General features: G+C 46.2%; 2 protein-coding genes across 4 annotated transcripts in view; both read left to right on the top strand.

Moving 5' to 3' along the window:
* Nucleotides 1–19,793, top strand: part of MED20 (mediator complex subunit 20) — a 70,410-nt gene that overhangs the window by 877 nt on the left and 49,740 nt on the right. For 2 of the 3 annotated variants that reach the window (XM_024766080.1, XM_024766078.1), the window contains exons 2-4: nt 2,356–2,510; nt 6,191–6,444; nt 8,197–10,149. In XM_024766080.1, the coding sequence (XP_024621848.1) occupies nt 2,356–2,510; nt 6,191–6,444; nt 8,197–8,412 (625 nt within the window). In that variant the 3' untranslated portion in view covers nt 8,413–10,149. Of the gene's footprint in view, nt 1–2,355; nt 2,511–6,190; nt 6,445–8,196; nt 10,150–19,793 lie in introns of those variants that run through there. The other variant, XR_003006051.1, reaches the window with a different exon arrangement.
* Nucleotides 2,412–19,793, top strand: part of USP49 (ubiquitin specific peptidase 49) — a 77,719-nt gene continuing 60,337 nt past the window's right edge. The window contains exon 1 of the mRNA XM_024766081.1: nt 2,412–2,510. The gene's annotated coding sequence lies outside the window, so the exon portion shown is untranslated. The remainder of the gene's footprint in view (nt 2,511–19,793) is intronic.

Raw genomic sequence — 19,793 nt, 5'->3', positions numbered from 1 at the left:
TATATATATATATATATATATGTATGTATATATATATACATATCTTGAGCATCTTTCTGGTCAGAGAGGGCTAGAGGCCAGGGTATCTGAAGTCAGTGGCTCTAGGCTTTTCATATAAGAGCCTGTGGGAACTCGTCCTCCTGGTAGCCCAGGTCTTGCAGGTTTGTCAGGGACTGCACATTTGCTTCCTGCAGTTGACATCATGAGTTTCCTTCGAAGTCCTTTAGTGTAAGAAGGATGTGAGGAACGTGAACGAAAAGTTTGCTGAGGACTTCCCTGGCTGTCCAGTGGTTAAGACTCCACGCTTCCACTGCAGGAAACTAAGAGTTCCGTGCCTCCCTGTTTGCGGAACGTTCGCGGAACTAAGATCTGGTATGCCGCGGGGCTCAACCAAAAAAAAAAAAAGTTTGCTGCACAGAGGCATGGAACCCTCTTCTTTCCAGTGCAGAAGGCAGACAGAGAGAAAGGGCTCTCTGTCGGTTGGGATGCTTCTCAACTTTTTCAGGCTTCTAGGACTTCTGACCCCGGTAGCATTACCTTAGGGATTCTTTTTTGGGGGGGGCCTCCGCTGTGCCATGTGGGATCTTAGTTCCCCTACCAGGGATCGAACCCTCGCCCCCTGCATTGGAAGTGCAGATTCTTAACCATTGGACTGCCAGGGAAGTCCCAGGGGTTCTCTTTTATTTCAAAAGCAGGCACATAAGCATCATCATCATTGCTTGTCAGTGCTTTTTCTGATGGAGAGTAGTGACAATTTTTTAGCAACAGTAGGACTCTAATTTTATAGCTTCATTTAGTTGATTATGATTGATCATAAAGCAATGCAGTGTCTCCCCAAATTCAGCCACGTATGACTGTATTTATGATTTTTATTTTGTCATGTAGCACTTGAACTATTATTTATTTGTTTATTTAATTTATATTTTGGCTGCATTGGGTCTTCGTTGCTGCGCGTGGGCTTTCGCTAGTTGCCGTGAGTGGGGGCTGCTCTTCATTGCCTTGTGCGGGCTTCTCATTGTGGTGGCTTCTCTTGTTGCAGAGCACGGGCTCTAGGCACGTGGGCGTCAGTAGGCACGCGGGCTTCAGTAGTTGTGGCACGCGGGCTCAGTAATTGTGGCTCGCAGGCTCTAGAGCGCAGGATCAGTATTTGTGGTGCACGGGCTTAGTTGCTCCACGGCATGTGGGATCTGCCCGGACTAGGGCCCGAACCCGTGTCCCCTGCATTGACAGGCGGATTCTTAACCACTGTGCCACCAGGGAAATCCCCTGAACTATTATTTATTAATGTCTTCTTTGGATTCTGTTTCTTTTCCTTAAAAGTATTTTAACAGACAACTATATTCCTGGGGAAGCATTCTGGTAGACTGGTTAAGAGCACGGATATGGAGCCAGCTCGCCTGGCTTTGAAGTTTGGTCACGCCACACCACACCAAGCTTTGTGACCTTGTGTGATTTATTCAACCCCTCTGTACTTCAATTTCCTCATTGACAATGAAGAGATAATAATATTATATCTTATAAGGTTGATGTGAAGATTCAAAGAGTTAATTTATCTAAAGGCCTTTGGACACTGCATGGCACATAGTTAGTGCTTGTTTCCTACCACTCTAAAGGGGAAGCCAGTTTCGCTCACCATAGAAGGAAATCTTGGAAATAAGTTTTTGTTTCATTGTTTTGGTTAAATTCTTGTACGTACTGTTGCCTCTCACTCCCAAAGATTAGAAACTTGAGGCTTGCTTTCTCTTTGATCCCAGGATCCTTAGAACTTTCTGCATCAATGGAAATGTTCTGTGTCAGCACTACCCAGTACACTAGCCCCCAGCCATGTGTGGCTGTCGAGCCCTTGAAATGTGGGTACTGTGCAGCTGAGGAGTTGAAGTTTTAATTTGTTTTATTCACTTAAGTGTAAATAGCCGCATGTGGCTTGTGGCTGCTGTGCTGGACAGCCCACGTGCAAAGTGTTAGAGAGTTGGTAAAAACATAATAACCCCAAGTTGAGGCTTTGTCTTTGATGTAGTCAGAGCTGAAAGAAATGCAGAGGAAATCCCTTTCTCGTCGTATAATTCAGTGTTACTGCATGCTCAGTCTGTATGCCACCTAAAATCTTCTCTTAAACATTGGCACACATACCACACTCGGGAAATGCTGTTGCCATAGACCTGAGTCCTGAGACCTGCTCTGGTTCTTAGCAAAGCTCTCGGGGACTGTGGGCCTCTGTTTCCTGTCTTTAAAATGAGGAGGTCTGGGTTGATGGTGTCTAAGGTAACTACTGGCCCTGAGGAGCTGTGATTCTGCGGGTGAGTGAGTGACTCAGTGAGTACACGTGCATGATGATTTTGGTCCTCTCTCTTCCAGTGTGTCCCAGATGCCCGTGGCCGAGGGCAAGAGTGTCCAGCAGACCGTGGAGCTCCTCACCCGGAAATTGGAGATGCTTGGAGCAGAGAAGCAAGGAACATTTTGTGTGGACTGTGAGACCTACCACACGGCTGCCTCTACCCTTGGCAGCCAAGGTCAGTGAGAGATGGGTCTATGGGATGGCTGGAACCTGGCGTGGAGTTAATAGACATTCATGTTCATTGAAACCTTTCTGCTCTTCTGCTGAGGGTGGTATTCGTGGACATGCGGCAGATGAGTTTGAGTTTCCGAATTCATTAATTTTTGACTTCATCTCTTAGACTGGGCCTGTGTTGTAGTCTTTTTGCACTTTGCACTTTTAAAACAGTGTTTCTCAGAGTGTTGGTCACCGACGAATTGCCTCAAAATCCTCTGGGTTACTTGTTAAAGGTGCAGGTTCCTGGCGCACCCCCCCCACCCCCACCCCCGCTTACCGACTGACTGGTAATCAGTCATAATCTACATTATAATAAGCTCCACAGATGGTCTTCATGCCCCCTTAAAATTGAGAAAGACTCCTTTGAGGCTCAGAAGGCTTTGCATATGATTCTCTTGGAGCTTTAGAGTTTTGGGAACTTGTGTAGAAAGGCTTCCTGTTTCCCACACCTAGCCAGTGGCCTTGGCTACCTCCTTAGCATAACCTTGATCAGTGAAACAGCTTTTGTTTTAAATGCATTTCAAGGTGAGATGGGCTGTGGTTGGTGATGTTAGGGAGGTAAAGAGGATTTTTGGATAGGAATTAGGGAACCTGGGTTCTCTTAGTCTTGGCTCTGTAGTAACTTGATTTTGGACGGTTCCACAGTGACTAAGAGCCTAGGTCATGGAACCAGACGACTGAGTCCTGGCTCTGCCACAACTAACTGCAACTTTAGGTTATTCCCGCAACCTGTGACTGTTCTTATGCTGGTCACTTGCCTGTTTCCCCAGGGATCCATTCCCTGCACTTCTCCTGCAAACTACATTTGCAAGGCCTCCTGTAAGTTATCTTTGGCCAGTGAGAGGCACGGGGGAAGATTTGAGGATGGAAGAAAGAGAGTCCACAGTCTCTCTCTCCCTCTCCCTCTGCCTTGGGCTGTGTCTCTGGCTGTTGTTTCTTCCTTGGTTCTAGCTCCTGTTCAGCAGCCCTTGTTCCTGGCTCTCGTAACAGCACATCTTCTCTTTTTTCTTCCAGCCTTAGGGATGGTAGTGGCTCCCTGTGTTGCTAATCTTTGGGTGGCTTCACCAGTCCATTCGATTTTTCAGTTCTTCCAACCCCTGTACTTCATTCCCTGTACTAAATCCCCTCTAATGAAACTGTCTGGTGGGGGCTATGTTTTTTGCACCCTTCCCAATACAGTTCTCTTATCTGCAAAATGAAGATAATCAGAGTATTTACCTCCTAGTGTTGTTGTGCTAATTAAATAAGTTAATACATGCAAAGCACTTAGAACAAAGGTTGTCATGGAATAAATGTCTAGTAAATGGTAGCTAAGAACTGAACTGAATTTCATCATCAGTAAAATTGCAGTGTTAACATGTGTTTTGACTGCAATAGGAAGAACACAAAGAATCAAAAGAGAGAACGGTTATGAAAGCATTTGGAAAACAAAACACTTGTATATAGACATAAGATAGCATGCTACTTCTGAGAAGCTCTTTGGCCTGGGCTCTGTTTTCCTCATCAGACCTTTACTTTCAAGGAACTACAGTCTAGGTGGAGAAACAGCACATTCTCAGCAGGCAGTGGGGTAGAATGGAAGGAGCTCAGAAGGCCTGGATTGGAGTTCCGGTTCTGCTGCTTTACTGGCTCCGTGCCTTTAGGTCAGAAGTTCTCACACTGACTAGCGTTAGCATCACCTGGAGGGTGGGAAGGCGGGCTTGTTATCCCTCAGATCGACCCCCCCCACCCCTCATGAGTTTCTGACCCAGTAGGTAGGGGGTGGGGCGGAGAATTTGCATTTCTAACAGGTTCCCAAGTGGTGGTTGGTGCTGCTGATCTGCGACCCAAATCTTTAGTTGCCTTTCGACTGTTTTCGAGACAGTAAGAACACCTGCAGACTCCCGTAGTGTGAATTAAGCATGTAATCACAGTGAATCTGCACAGGAACAGAATGCCAGATTGGCTTTGGATGTCTTTTTACTGGAGGGTTGAAATGTTTTGAACTGGATTTCTCAGGTGAAAGGTGTGAATTTGCAGCAGGCAGTGGGGAGGGCGCGGGGGGAGGCTGGTGTGGAGCCTGGTGTGTTCAGGAAGTGGCAGCACAGTGGAGGCCTGTGTAGAGGTCACAGCGCCCCCCACCTGTCTCCTCACTCTTTCTCATCGCTGTGCTCTCATCCCTGCCTGAATCCCACCCTCTCTTCATAACCTGGTTTTTCCATGAAAGTTTTTCCTGCTGACTCTTGCCCACTTTGATCACTTCCTTCCCTGAAGTCTTTCCTTCCTTCTCAAGACTTCTGGTCTCTCCCAGGCAAGCACTTTCGTTTTATGGTCTTCTAAAGAGTTTTCCACCTATCTTTAGTGAGATTGTCAGCTTCTTGAGGCCAGGGGCCAAGCCCTCTGCTTGTGTGCCTCGTAAACCCTGGCACAGTGTTGGGGATAGTTTAAGTACTTAATAAATATTGGGGGTTGTGGTAGTCTGTCCATTCACTCTTGTAGTGAACAAACCTTGCTTCCCATTTTTTGCCTTCTTCCATTTTCTACTTAACTAAAAATCTATACAGCTTTCCTTCCTTCTTGCAGGAAACCTATAGTAATCAGTGAGAAAACTCATTTCTCAGAAACTGGAATGGGTGAGTGGGATTTGAAACTGGATCTTGTGATTCTAGATCCTGAGTTCTTTGTGCTGTAGTTGTGCTGCTTGCTTCCCAAGCCGGCTAGATGTCTTAAAATTCTCTAGAGGCTCCCCGTTGCCTTCGGGGTGAAGTCTGAACTTGGGCACGGGGACTTCCCTGGCAGTCCAGTGGTTAAGACTTTGCCTTCCAATGCAGGGGCTGTGGGTTGGATCCCTGGTTGGGGAACTAGATCCCACGTGCCGCAGCTAAGAAGTCCGCATCCTGTTGCAGTACGCAGACCTCTCACTGTTGTGGCCTCTCCCGCTGCAGAGCACAGGCTCTGGACGCACAGGCTCAGTGGCTACGGCTCACGGGCCCAGCCGCTCCGCAGCATGCAGGATCCTCCCGGACCGGGGCACGAGCCCGTGTCCCCTGCATCGGCAGGCGGACTTTCAACCACTGTGCCACCAGGGAAGCCCCAAATAAATATATTTTTTTAAATGAACTTGGGCATGGAAGAGAAGGCTCTGGCCTCCCTTTCCAGCCTCGTGCTCAGATACTCTTCTGTGGGGCCACTTCCTATGTTTCAAAGAGGGAGGAGGCCAAGGAAGGTAGGGATGGACAGAAAAGAGAGCAGCTGCTTCATTTGGTGTGCTCAAATGCTGTTACTTTTATTTTCCTTAATATGTGATACCTGTCTGTACAAAAGACCATATGTAAATCCTCTCTGAGTTATTAGTCATCATCCTTAATCATCCATCTGTGAGCCCATCACTCAACTTAAGAATTAAACCATTATCCACTGTCGAAGTTCCCCATGTGCCCCTCACCTTTTTCTGTAGAGCGGGTGGGTTATATCACATGCCACCTTTTCCTCTCCCTTCTTCTCTGGAAAAGGCTGTTGGCGAGGGGCTTCCCTCCACCGCCCTCCAGGACCGTTGAGGTGATGCTCGATTGCCACCTGGCTTCGTTCAGCGCATTGGACTCGACTCCGCGGTTTGCTGGCGAAGGCCTTGATACTGAGTAGCACCTCCGTCCCTTGCAGGTCAGGCCGGGAAGCTGATGTATGTGATGCACAATTCCGAGTACCCTTTGAGCTGCTTCGCCCTCTTTGAGAATGGCCCTTGCCTTGTTGCTGACACCAACTTTGATGTGCTCATGGTGAAGCTCAAGGGCTTTTTCCAGAGTGCCAAGGCCAGCAAGATTGAGACCCGGGGCACCCGCTACCAGTACTGTGACTTCCTAGTGAAGGTGGGCACGGTTACAATGGGGCCCAGTGCCCGAGGCATCTCCGTGGAGGTAAGACCTCGGTGAAATAGGAGCATATGTGCTGAAGGGGCTGGCTCTGCAGATTTCCATGGCCCCTGATTGCAAACAGATGTTTCTACCTACCTGATTCCTGTCCACAGAGCCACTGCGCTTCCTCTCTCTGCGTCTTTTACCCTTTCTTTAATCACTCAGGGACTCTCTAGCCCAAGATAGGAATGGGAAGCTGGGTTCTCAGCAGGTAGAGAGCTTAGGAAGGCTGACTTGCTGGAGAAGGGGAGGGATGGTCGGAGAGGGCGGTGGGAGCAGGTGAATTCTGATGTGGAGGGACCAGTCACCCATCACAAGGACTGGAGCAGACCAGGGCAACTTTCAGTGCAGTTAACTTTTGGGAGGTGGAAAAGTTGTGCAGCATGGGAATTCCCTGGTGGTCGAGTGGTTAGGACTCGGTGCTTTTACTGCTGGGGCCTGGGTTCAATCCCTGGTCAGGGAACTAAGATCCCACAAGCTGCCACGGCCAAAAAAGTTGTGAAGCAAAGATGTGCCTTTCCCTTTGACATGCTGTCTACTCTCATGGTGTGTGTGATGACTTCATCTTTGACGTATACACTGAAAATGACAAAGACGGAGTGTGTCAGTAGCTGGCTTTGGGACCAGTGAGAGTCTGCAATCTACCATGGTCCCCCCCAAAATAATAAGTAAGCTACAGGGCCTCCCTTTTGAAAATTGACGATTTAGTAAAAGAGCAAGGCCCAAACACACAAACTGTTTTTGAAGTTAGTCTATAAGAAATGCCATAAAAGAGGCACAGATTGCTCTGGGAGTTCAGGCCAAAGAGAGCACTGCTGACTTTGGGGATTGTGATGCCTCCTGCAGGAGTAGCATTTAAGGAGGGACTTAAAATATAGAAACCGGGGATAGGTCAGCCCTAAGGAGCACCCCAAGTGAAGAAAAGGGCATTAGTGGTCATTACTGCTATGACACTCCAAGGACCTCTAGAGCCAGGATTTCCTGACCCTTTTCATTTCCTGACCCTTTTCATTTGCATTTGCCGAGACCCACTGGAAACCCAGTCTGTTTATCCTTCACGTTTCCAACTTTTGAGTACAAACACAGCCTGGCTGTTTCTTTACTTGTTTCTCCTTATGGTTACCAGTAATTTCCCTGGCCATCTCTCCAGTGAAAAATTAGGAAAGGAAAATGAGAAAGCCTAAGATATGTGTCCTTTGGCCCCTGTCACATGGGTTGGGAAATTATTTCTTAGGGTCAGAGCCCAGGTTTTATCTACTTAGGGAGTATTGTTTGGTCTTGAAGTGACTTATGAGCGCATGTGTCTACTTTACCCTCTACTGATCCCCCCAGCACACACACACACACACACACGCGCGCGCACACACGCACACTCATACACACTCAGTCTCCTGCTCTTCATTTTCTCTCTCAGAATTTTCCTGAGCTCTCCATGAATCTGCATCCAGCATAGCTGGGACTGTATAGTTCTGAGATAATTCAAAGGGTCCTAAATCTGCTTCTGGGTCTTGTGCGTAGGACTGTGGGTTGATAACCCCAAGATGAGACTATCTGAGCCTAAAGGGAACTATGCTGGGTGTATCGAATCCCTGGTGTTTGGGTTGGATATTTCCTGCGGGGCAGCCCTGTGCTAGAAGGTGTGTGTCTTTGCCTCAGGGTTGGGGAAGAGGGGCACGGGGGGCAAGAGGTGCACGAGAAGCAGATGACCTGTCCTGGCCCTCGCTTACCCTCCGTCTCTGTTCTTCTGGTCCCCAGGTGGAGTATGGCCCCTGTGTGGTAGCTAGCGACTGCTGGAGCCTGCTGCTCGAGTTCCTGCAGAGCTTTCTAGGCAGCCACACCCCAGGGGCTCCCACTGTGTTTGGGAACAGGCACGACGCTGTCTACAGCCCAGCGGACACCATGGTCCAGTACATGGAACTCTTCAACAAGATCCGCAAGCAGCAGCAGGTGCCAGTGGCGGGGATCCGTTAGTGACTGGCAGCTGCCCGGCTGAGCTGTCACCAGGCGGACTCCACAGGAGGAGCAGGTGCTGCACCCTCAGGCCTCTGGACCCCAGAAACCCAGGCCAAACGGGAAGGTTTTCCTCCCTCTCTAGTTCCCAGCTGTGGCTTCCGTTCTGGGGCTCTGGACTCCCCTCCCCTGACCCTCACACACAGCCCCCGACAGGTGTTTCAGCTGGACTTGGCTTGTCCTCAAGAACAGTAATTACGAAGAGTGGAGAAGTTTGGAGCTTTCCTGCTCTAGGGGAAAAGATAGGATGGGGGTGTCCCTGCCTCGTGAGGGTCGGGAAGGCAGGCTGTATTGCTAACTACTGGGGATTTGGTCCAGGCCCACAGTGGACAGGCTGCAGGTTGTGTTTGGGTTGGGCTGTAATAAAGGCCTCTCCCTCTGCTCAAAGAATGTGGCCGGGCCCCTCCTGGAAAAGGAGTAAGAGGCACAGCTTACTTGATGGTTATCATTTTCTGACCTCTTTGCTGAAGTGAATTGTGAGTTCACTTTTCTAGGGTGTTGCCTGAGTCCTTTGAAGTCTTCCTCTGGACATCTTTCCATTCTGTTGTGAAGTACATTAAGGCACAGGCTAAGGTGCTGTAACAAGGAGAACCTAAAGTACAGTGGCTCTTAGAAGTTTATTTTTCCTCTTTTCTAATAGTACAGAGGTAATCAAATGGTCCAGGGCAGATTGAACTCCACAGGGTCATCAGGAACTTGGTTTCCTTCTGTCTTGTTCAGCCACCCCTAGGGTATTGTCCTTGGGTGAGTCAAAGTAGACATTGGCTCCATGTCCACATTCCACTGGGGAAAGAGAGAGAAAGCAGTTTCTTTTTTAAAGGACATGACCTGGAGTTGCTTAAATCACTCTGGCCACATCTTGCTGAAAGGAACTCTGGGACATAGAGCCTCTTATTTGGGTGGTCATGTTCCCAGTTAAAACGCTGGGGGTTCTGTGACTAAAAGATGAAGGAGAAAATGGATGTGGGGACCCAGTTAGTAGCCTCTGCTACACGGAGCTCAATGGATGTGCCCAGGAATGTTCTTGGCTGTTACTTTGCAGAGAGTACCCCTGTAAGCAAGCCATTCGTTTATGAGTTGGACTGTGATAGGGCTGATGCGAGAGCCACTTTAGCTGGATTAGTCACACGGGAAGTCACTTCCACACTCCTTGCCTAAGTCTCAGCATCAAGACCTCTCCAGTTCTCATGCGCCCAGAGCTTAGGGTTAGACAGTTGACCTCGTACTCACACTGTGCTTCATGCTTTCCTGAGCTCTTTCTCCTCATCTCATTTGAGCCTCCAAGCTGCTCATTTGACCTACATTGTCTGCCTACCCCACTCCTGCTGCAGAAATGTTCAGTCCAGCTAGCATTTAGATGCACAGAGATGGTCTTAGGAAATGTATTAATGTACATACTGCAGTATTGTCCTCAAGGATACTGTCCCTCATTGAAGGCACCTAAAGAGAAATTGTTTTCAGATCTAAGTGCTCAGATCTAAAGCCTCTGTAACAAGAATCATGCAGTGGTCATGTTTCCCTTTTAGCTTTGGCTGGCAGGAAGCTCAATTCAACTTTCTAACTGTAGGACCTGTCATTTGTGTTTCTTGTTCTCACCTCCCCCTGGCTTCTTGTTTCTTTGCTTTGTTTTTACTTTTTTAAATGGAGGTATGTTTTAGATATTATTTACACATAATAAAATGCAGAGATTTTTTAATGTTTTTGGCCTTCTGATTTATGTTTGCTTTTGTCTAGATTTATCTATTTGTATTTTTCTGTAGGCTGCCTCAAATTTTCTATGAGATGAGATAGCATTTTGAACATAATGTGTTCCCGAAAATATATAGAAATTGAGTGTGGTAAATGTAACCCCAGACTTATGCATTATAAGGAGGGGTTCCTTAAAAACTAAAAAAGTAGTATAAACTCCCTAACTATCTGTGCCTTTTAGACATAATCTTCACTCATAAATTTCCAGCATACTTCACTTTTGTTCTTTTCCCTTATTTTGAGCACAAATTTGACCAAGATTTAAGTCCAGTAAACACCAGATCAGGCTTTAAGAATTGCCACTTTTTGTCCATCTTTGTCCTTTGCGTCAGTTAAAGAAAGCTTATTACTAAAAAAGGTGGGTAATGCAATACATTTTTTAATTTAACAAATTCAACTCCACTAGCAAAGTTGCCAAAACTGAACTGGTAACTAGTGGGAAGGGCCCAAATGTCATCCAGCTTTTGTATGTAAGTCTGAATGGGGCTTTCAAGAGTAGTTTAGGGTTGTCGGTGTATAGTTTTTGAAAGTTCAGGTTGAATGAAAGTTGAGGAGCATTTGTATAAAGGGAAAAGAGGCATGGTTATCCTCATTTTAAAAATGAAAAAAACTTAAACTCAGCTAGTAAATGGAGATGCTGTATTTTGGGTTCAAATCTGACATTCCTCCTTTTACACTAGACTGTCTTCCTGTCACTCCTTCCTTTGCTTCTGGATGCCTTACCCCTCTCCCTGTCTGTAGCTACCCCAAAAGAGCAGAAACCAGGACATTCTGGGATTCTGCTAACATGTCACCTTGGTGGGTACCTTTGTCAGAGTCACATAGAAATCTGCCAACCTTGACTGTCAGAACCATGCAGGGCAGCTTTAGAGTTTACCTGGTTCTCCTTCACTGTAAGATGGGGAGGCGGTGGCTCCCAGGGGGGTCATGCTGCGAGGTGAGGCTGGAGTCAGGACCAAACTTCAGACTCAGGACTCGTGGCTCCCAGCGTGTGACAAAGGGTGGCGCCTGGACCTCTGTGTGGTGCCAGGTGATTTTAGGTGGAATGTGGAATACATTTTTGTTTTCGTACTTATGCCTTATTCTAATGTATATTAGAGCAAAGTATAAGTGGCACTTTATGTCTTAGGATGAGGGTAAATACGTGTTTTTAAGAAGAGTCCACTTAAAGGGAACTGTTAAGTTATAGTGCAGGTGATACCTACAAAAGGCAAAATCTGGAGGAGGAAGGAGGATGCTAGAATTTGGGGAAACACTAAGTTTCGTCCACTTCGTGTATCCATTGATAGTTCCTGCTCTTTCCTCCTGTGCTGTTCTGATTCTCTGTACCTGTTTCCAGGCTGCCTCCCGCTTGCTTTCCTCAGGTCTTGAGTACCAAGTCGTCACGTGTCCCCCACTGTGTATTGGTGTCACTGCTCCACTGAGGGAATACCTAGGGACTGGCCACTCCTCCCCACCACCAGTTCTGCCCCAACCCACTGTGTCCAGTGTTCATTCCTCAGGCTTCAGGATGAATGAAAAGTTTTCTCTCCGAATCCTGGAGGGAGGGTGCGGGGAGCAGAAGCGTGTCCTCCAGCTGTCAAAAGTTGAGACTTAAAATATGGGAAGGGCTCTAGGCTGAACATTTTGAGGATATTCACAGTGGATTTAGAGCCAGGCAGGACTGATGTGTGGCCTTTCCCTCACCACAGCCTCCCTTTCCATATCTGCTGCTGTCTGGGAGCCTTGGGCGGCAGTCCCCGGTCACAGTTGCTGTGTGGAATGGTGACCGGCTGGGTTACAAGTTTGGTCCTCTCCTGGGGGGTTGCTGTCTTTGGCCTTCAGTCACTTGTGGAGGGGATTTCCCCCCAAGGTGAGAACTCTGCCATTGTGTAGAGCATTCCAAAATCAGTCTCTTGGGTTAGAAGGAACCCTTGAGGTCACACAGTTAGACCATCATTCAGTATTCACATCTTTACACCATCCCTCCCAGAGATCATGCAGCATTAACTTGGCCTTATCTAGGGAAGTCTGTTCTCTGTGTATTTCATTTTTGTCATTACCTCTGAGACAAAAAGCAAAGCAAAGCATACCTGTCCTTTCCCTTGCAGGTTGTGGAGACTGTGTGACACTTAATGAGGGAGTAGACCATTAGTTGGGGCTATAGTATGAGCAAGCCATGACTCTTCAATGCACTGTGGGTTCTCAGCCCCTGAGGGGAGCCTCAGGAGGCCTAAAATGCCTTGAAAGTGGACACGGCTTTGTGTATACGTGCAGTTTTCTGGGAATAGGATTTATAGGGTTCATTAGAGTATTTCAAAGATCCGTGGTCCAAAAAAAGAATCTCTAAAGGGAGTACATTGTGAAGGGAAAGAGCAGGAAGACAAAGATAAATCAGGTGTGACATACATCCGGCTGACTTAGTGCAAGCGAGACCTTCCACTGACTTCTGAATCCTCACCTCGGGTCCCATCTCGGGATTTCCCTCCTTCATTTTATAGGTCTTCAGGCCTTTCAGTCAGTTTCTGGGAAGCTGGACTGTGTTCCTGCTCTTTTCTTTCCTATAGGTTCCTGCTTCTCATCTTGTCACTACATATACATACACACAACCTCTCAGAAATGAGTAGGAGCAAATATGTGTGAAGCAATCTTTATAGTACTCTTTGTGGCCCCAGGCGTTACTCTTCCATTATGACACCCCATGGGATCTGAAAATTATCCTGTTGTAATGGCATTTTGCTTAATGAGCGTGTTTTCATTTTTCAGGATGGTGTGATTGATGAGGCAGAGAAATAGTTCCTTGCCTCTGTGATGAAATTAGGAAGTTAAAGGATTCTTGGAACTCTCGGGGCAAAGATTCCTAATTCTCTTGTAGTCTCTGTTTTATTCCCTAACATATCCCTGCCCCATCAGATGGCATAGACCTGTTTTTAAGGTTAATCTGAATTCTACTGAGCTTTCTTTGGAGGCTTTAAAAAAGAATTTAGGGACCACATCTGTATATCCTAGATTGTCCCAAAGGCAGAAGTCAATATCGGACATCTGCTGTGTGGGAAAGGCAAGGCTAGGAATGTGGAGGTGACAGGTGTTTCGAGGCAGCCTACTAAATGGAAGAGAACACTGCTTTAGGAGACAGATGTCTGCGTGCTAGCCATAGTGCTGTCCCTAACTTGCCAGGTAACTTCAATCACGTTGGCATTTCTGGATCTCATCTGTGTAGTGGAAGTAATGATGCCCTCTTTCCGTATTTCATAAGCTTGTTGAGAGGCTCAAGGGAGAATAGATGTAAAGAGTGCTTTGGAGGCAAGGTGAGGCTGTCTCTGCTCTTACTTCTTTTTAATGGTGCTAAAGGTATTGTGTATAGTTAGGATGTTTGAGATGGGAAGCTATAGGGTTATTACTGCTTGGTAGCAGGTTAAAATTCTCCTCCAGTGCAAAGGAAATAGTTGTAATAGAGAAGAAGCAATGTGGAGAGAGAGTCCAGAGAAAGTATCTATCATACAGGTGTATTTTTGTAATCAGTGAGATCAGTGAGCACAGTTGTAGGGACCATTTCTAGAGCATGGAAATATATTTTTAATATTTACTCATAGTGTTGGGATTTTACTTGTTCTCCTACAACCTAACGGAAAAGAAGCTGAGCTTTAAAAAAAAAAAAAAACAAGAGTCGGGTAGAAATGGCTATATTTTCTTTGCGTAACACATCCATCCCTGTTTCCCGTCAACCCCCAAGCCTTAGTTGTGCCTGCTTCTGAACTGCTTTTTGGGTGCCAGTGTATATGGTGACTGAAGAAAGTTGTGTCTAAAGAAAGTTCAGTGTTCCTGATTCTATTTAACATTCCTCATTGATGAACCACCGAAGCTCTTAACCCTCTAGCTACAATAAAACCTTTTTGTTAGCTATCTTGCACAGCCTTTTCATATTTGAATTATCTAAAATAGCCTTCTTATTCTTTCTGCTTCCATCTGATACACAATTCTCAAACTTTTTGGTATCAGGGTTCCTTGATGCTCTTAAAAATTACTGAGTACCCCAAAGAGCTTTTGTTTATGTAGGTTATATCTATTGGTACTTACCTTATTAAAACTTATTTATAATGAAAAATGAAAGTATTAATTCACTTAAAAGTAACAATAAACACATCACATGTTAACATAAGGAAAATATTTTAATGAAAAATAACTTTTTTTTCAAAGAAAAAATTTAGAAGAGTGGCATTGTTTTATATTTTTGCAAATCTCTTGAATGTCTGACATAATAGAAGACAGTGGATTCTAATACCTGCTTCTGCAGTCAGTGTGTTGAAATTTGTTGTTTGGTTGAAGAATATGAAGAAAATCCAACCTCACACAGATGTGTAGTTGGAAAAAGGGAGAAGTATAGTGATACCGTCTTCCGATAATTGTGGATGTTTTTTGATACTACATCACAGCTCCGCTGAAGGTTAGTTGCAATGTGGAATCTCAAATTCTATCAGTGAACTTTTTGTACTCTATTATATTAACATTCATTGGTTTATTTTGCACTTTGAAGGGATCTTTTACCCATACACAGTTTTGTAGCATCATGCATTGGTCATCTTGGAAATACTGCAGATCTTTTAAATGTTGACACATTTCATTTTGCAATATCAAACAATCATATTTGTTAATATCACCACCAATCTCATCAGAAAAGTCTTGGGAAGCTATTAAGCCCACAGTGGCAGATATGTTTTCGAAAATTCTAAGTTTTGCCTGAGAGCTTGAGTTTGATCAATGCTGTCAGGCTCAATTTGTTTATTTTTGAGAAAGTATCTTTCGGATACCCAAGGCTGAATGACTGTAATTTATCTGTTAGCTGTTCTTCCAAGTAAAAATGGTATTGCATGAATTGCTACTTCAGCTCAAAATTCAGAGAAATTGCACAGGTTCTTTTCCTCAAGAAAAACACTGTAAGGAACAAAAGTGCTTTATGCCTACATCCACTTAATCACATAGAGGAGTATTATTGAAAAAATTTGTTCTTACATAAAACAAATAGTTTTTATTTTAGTGCTTCATCAAGGACTTCCTTAAAGTGACACAGATATTATTTTTTTCCTGTGAATGGGTGGCAGTGAAGAATACCTTGACTGCTAGTACAGTTTAGTGCCATTGGCTTGATTTGTGTTAAGGCAGCAGCAATTTTACCCATTGTGACTTTTGTATCATTAGTGCAAATGTCATCACAGTGACAAAGGCAAGTAATATCTTATTACTATGAAAATAGTTTTGATTTCAGGGACCCTCCTGAAAAAAGTCTGTAGCTACCAGGGCTCCGCAGGCCACACTTTTGAGAACCACTGGTCTAATACATACTCACAGCACTGAGAATCACCACCCCCATTGCTATTTTGAGAGCACCCCTTCCTTCAGAAGTCTTAAGTGGCTCCAAAATACTTCACTCAAAAAAGCACCTATAATGGTGTCATGTACTTTGTTAGGGAAATAACATTGAATAAGATCCAATCTTTATTCTCCAAGAATTTTCTCGAGCGGCTGGGGAGTAAGAGGAGAAAATAGATGAGTCATAATGTAAGATAAGAATTCCTTAAAGAAAATTATGTTAAAGGTGTTAGACAGCAAAGGGAATGCTAAATTTTAGGTCTAACTCTGAGCTCTTGAACCACATGGCAAATCCTCACCAAATCAGTCAGTCAACCACTAGGTCTTCTCCTTTCATCAAGTCTTAAAAGCCTAAGTTTGGAAATGTTTTCACAGGTTTGGCTCCGGGCATTGTAGATTCTTGCTTACACATGCACATGCTGTTTCCCCCTTCTTGTTTTATTTGTTGTTCTTTGGCTTTTGTTGCTTCTCTATTTCATATTTACAGGTGTGTAGCTTTGAGCCAGTGTAGGTGGTAACACGTATGTTTATTTCTTTTCCTTGCCCTTGTACTTAAACGTAAGCCTTTACCTGTTTTGTTAGCCTTGCGTTGGGTGATGTAACTGTTGGTCTTATTTGGAGGAAGCCCCCCCATCCCAAGCTGTGTCAGGGCAATGCACCCAAGAGGCTGCTCGGGAAGGAAGCCTTTTCTTAGACTGAGAAGATTTGTAGAAATAACCGCTGTTCTACTTACCTGGGGTCTCCATCCCCACGATGTGCCGAACTTCAGTTTACAGCAGCGAAACTCTTAGGGGGATTTCCATAAAACAGCTGAATTCCGACTGGGTCATCAGTGGCAAAAGTCAGACACGTGCTCACTCGCCTGGGAGCCAATAGTAACTTTTGCAAAAGCTGCCTCAGGAAACCCCACAGTTCGGAAGCTGCATCTTTCGGACACTGAAAAATAATAGTCTTTTACCAGAACAAAACAAAAACCTAGACGGGATAATAAGAAAGGCTTTTCCCCTTGGCATTGGGAAGCGATGTCAAAGACGCTCCATCCAAAAGGAGTGCGGGGAGCTACCGTAAAATTCCTTTACAGTTCCCGCGGGCTAATGGGCTGGGGAGAAGGGGGCGGAGATGGGCTCGGGTGAGTCTCTGGCCCTTTAAGGAGGAGGGACAGGCGTAAGACTCTGTACCTTTAAGAGTCTCTTTGTCTGGAAACCTCCTTATTTACCCTCCTGTGCTTCAACCAAACTTCGACCCGCGATTCACAACGCCCCTCTACGCCGCCGCCCCTTACGGCAGGCTCAAATCGGCCGCGCGTCGGTGGCTAACCCTAAACTTGGCAGCCGCGGCGCGAACCCTCGGAGGGGATGTCTGTGTCGGGTCAGGGCCCAGCGCTGCGCCGTTGGCGCAATGCGGGGCCCGGGGGCGGGGCTCCGGCGGGCGGGCCAATGGGTGGGCAGGGGGCGGGGCCGTGTTCGGTTGTCTCGCGCCCTGGTGACAGCTCGCGCGTGCTGATGATGGCGGTAAATAGAGGGGGGTCAGGGGAGGGGGCGGAGGAGGTGGGGAGGCAGCAAAGGGGAAAGCTCCAGGGGGTGGGGGGACGAGGACCGGGGAGGGCGCGACGGCCAGGGAGCCCATTCTGAGACTCGGAGGCGGGGACAGGAGTCTCCGGCACACTGGCCCTCCCCTTTAAAGAAGCAAAACCTCACACACCGGGTGAGGGGCGACAAAGGCGGCGCGCGCCTCACGGGCGGGAGGAGCGGCGGCAGGGGGCGGGACCGCGGCGCCGGCGAGCTGGGGGCGCCTGGGGCGAGGGCCGGCGGGAGGCGAGAGCCGGCTGTCCGGGAGCGCCGGCCCTTTATTTTGGCGGGGTGGGCGACCGCTGGGTTTGGGGTAAAAGCTTTGAGGGGAGAAGGGAAGGAAGGCTTGGAAACGGTTGGGGGGAACGGGTCTGTGAATGAGACGAGGAGAATTAAGGGGAGAAAGGGTTAGAAGGCAGGGAGAGGAGTGAGAAAAAGCCAGCCAAGGAGGTTGGAAGGAGGCAAAACCCAGGGTGGGTGATAAGGAAGCCGGGCCGGGAGTGAGGTTAGGAAGACGGCTCCTCGGCTTAGGTGTGAGAGCAGGGGTTTGGAGGGGAAAGCTCTGAAGGGGATGGTAGTGGGGTGAGGGTTACTGGGGTAAGAGTTGCAAGTGGAAGGCAAGGAGGGGCAGAGCTGGGGTAGTAGTTGGGAGTAGAGGAGAGAGAGTGATTTAGAGCCAGACGTGACAAGGGTGTGAACTAGTGCAGAGCGAGATGAACTGAAGGTCTAGGACCGGCGGTGGGTGGGAACTGCGAGGTTCTGAGAAAGGTATGGGTTAGTGGGTGGGCAGTGGGTGTAAATTCTTGAAAGTGAGGGAGGGGGAATGAGACACTGGGCTAGAACCAGGTGGAGTTAGGAATAAGTGCGGTGGGAGTGGAAGGGTGAAAGGAAATAGAGATGAGAGATGGGGCGTTTGTAGGACAATTCGGGGACCAGAAAGCTGAAAGGAGAAGAGGGTGAGGGTGTGAAAAGTGATGACGGTCTGGGACAGGGTAACTGGGGAATTGTGTTAACTGACGAGGTTCAGCAAGATCCAAGGTACAAACAGGGAGGTTAAGAGACAGGGTGTAAAGCGGACCAACAGAGGAGCAAGGAAGAGGTGGGCCCCAGGATTTAAAGGATGAGATGGGGAGTGAGGGAAGAGAACAGGGTTAAGGGCAGCTTGGGGAAGCCTGATGGATGTAGAGCTGGGGTAGACTGCACAGGGGTGGGAATTAAGTGGGTAGTTGGGGGAGATGCTCCAGAAGGTCCTCGTGGATCAGGGCAGAGACGCTGTAGTGAAGGATCAAGTGTAGGGAGCCTTTGGTGCAGAAGAGGAGGAACCATGGTGAGTGTAAAGAGACCTAGAGATAGGAGCAAAAACCAAAAAGTAACAGTGAAGGTAGGGGGTGAAGGAAAGGAATTCTTTGTTGAGAAGAGAACTGTGAGTGTGTTGAAACTGTGAGTCCTTTTGTCCATGAAAGTAGGATATTCCAGAAACCTCTTTCTCTCTTCAGGGAATCTTGAATCTGCTTCCACCTTTCATGGCTTTTTAAATCGACTTTTCATGTCCACTTTGAAAAGATGAGACCCATTTTGATTTGATTTTGTTCTTGTATGAATGATGAAGCATCAACTGGGTGCCGAGAAGCTCTGCATTTCACCACTGTTGTGATAATGGGGAAATGGGTTGTATTTCCAGTGTGGTTGTGCCCGTCTGGTGTGACAGTGTTGTGTTGTAGCAGTGTGATAAATGACAAGCACTGGGCAGTGCTTTATCGATAGCCTTTTCATTTTCAATGGGGAGCACACTGTTGTTGAGATAGAGAAAGATGAAAATCTTTTTGTTTTGTTTGATCAACCAGATTTCTGCCTAATTGTTTTTGGTGGCTGGAGAATATTGAGAAATCATTTCAGAGAAAGGCGAATAGCCAACCAGGGAAGTTTGCCGGGGATGACATTTAAATCGGGGCAGTGAGGACACCTAGTTCCTAAGCTACCTTTAGCTTTGTGTGGGACTCTTTATACTGTAGTAGGGAACTCACCCATTTAACAAAAATAGAATAAAGAAAGGGAGGTTTAGAATAGTAGAGGATTTTAGAGTGGGACTTACCTTTTAGGTTAAATAATGGGTTTATGGGTAATTTTTATCATGAAAAAACCTCTAAGGTAATGCAAGCTGGAGCCTTGGACAGCTCCACTGCCTCTCCTGTTTTGTAGTTGTGAATGAAAAAGATTAATATTTTCTAGAAGAAGCTTTTGATTTTTAAGACACTTTTGGAAATTAAAAGGAAGATAAGAAATTTGGGACAAAATTTAGGTTATTCTTAACCAAGTATTTTGTTTTGATGATTTTTATCCTGAAGCTTTTACATTTAGCTAAGAATATGAATGATTATTTGCATTTGATGGTGGCAAAGATAGCATATAATGTACTTAAGAAAAAAATGCAAACTATTCTCGAGACTTATTTGAGGTTATTTTGTTAGTGTACATTCAGTTACACAAAGATGCTTTTTCTTCAAAGTTGTGTAAATTTTGGATTGCTGCTGTTTTGTGGGTATTTGTATAAACGGCAAAGATCAAATGGTTGATAGCATCTGTGATAGCAAAGATTAGATTTTGATTAGTGGATATCAGAGACATTGGTTATTAATGTATTTTAATAATTCAGGATCTTAAATCTTTCTGGATGCAGCT

This window comes from Neophocaena asiaeorientalis, unplaced genomic scaffold (assembly GCF_003031525.2).
Source record: "Neophocaena asiaeorientalis asiaeorientalis breed wild unplaced genomic scaffold, Neophocaena_asiaeorientalis_V1.1 scaffold46, whole genome shotgun sequence".
NCBI lineage: Eukaryota > Metazoa > Chordata > Mammalia > Artiodactyla > Phocoenidae > Neophocaena > Neophocaena asiaeorientalis.
Note: the sequence above shows the minus strand (reverse complement) of the source record. Positions and strands in the feature narration are given on the sequence as shown.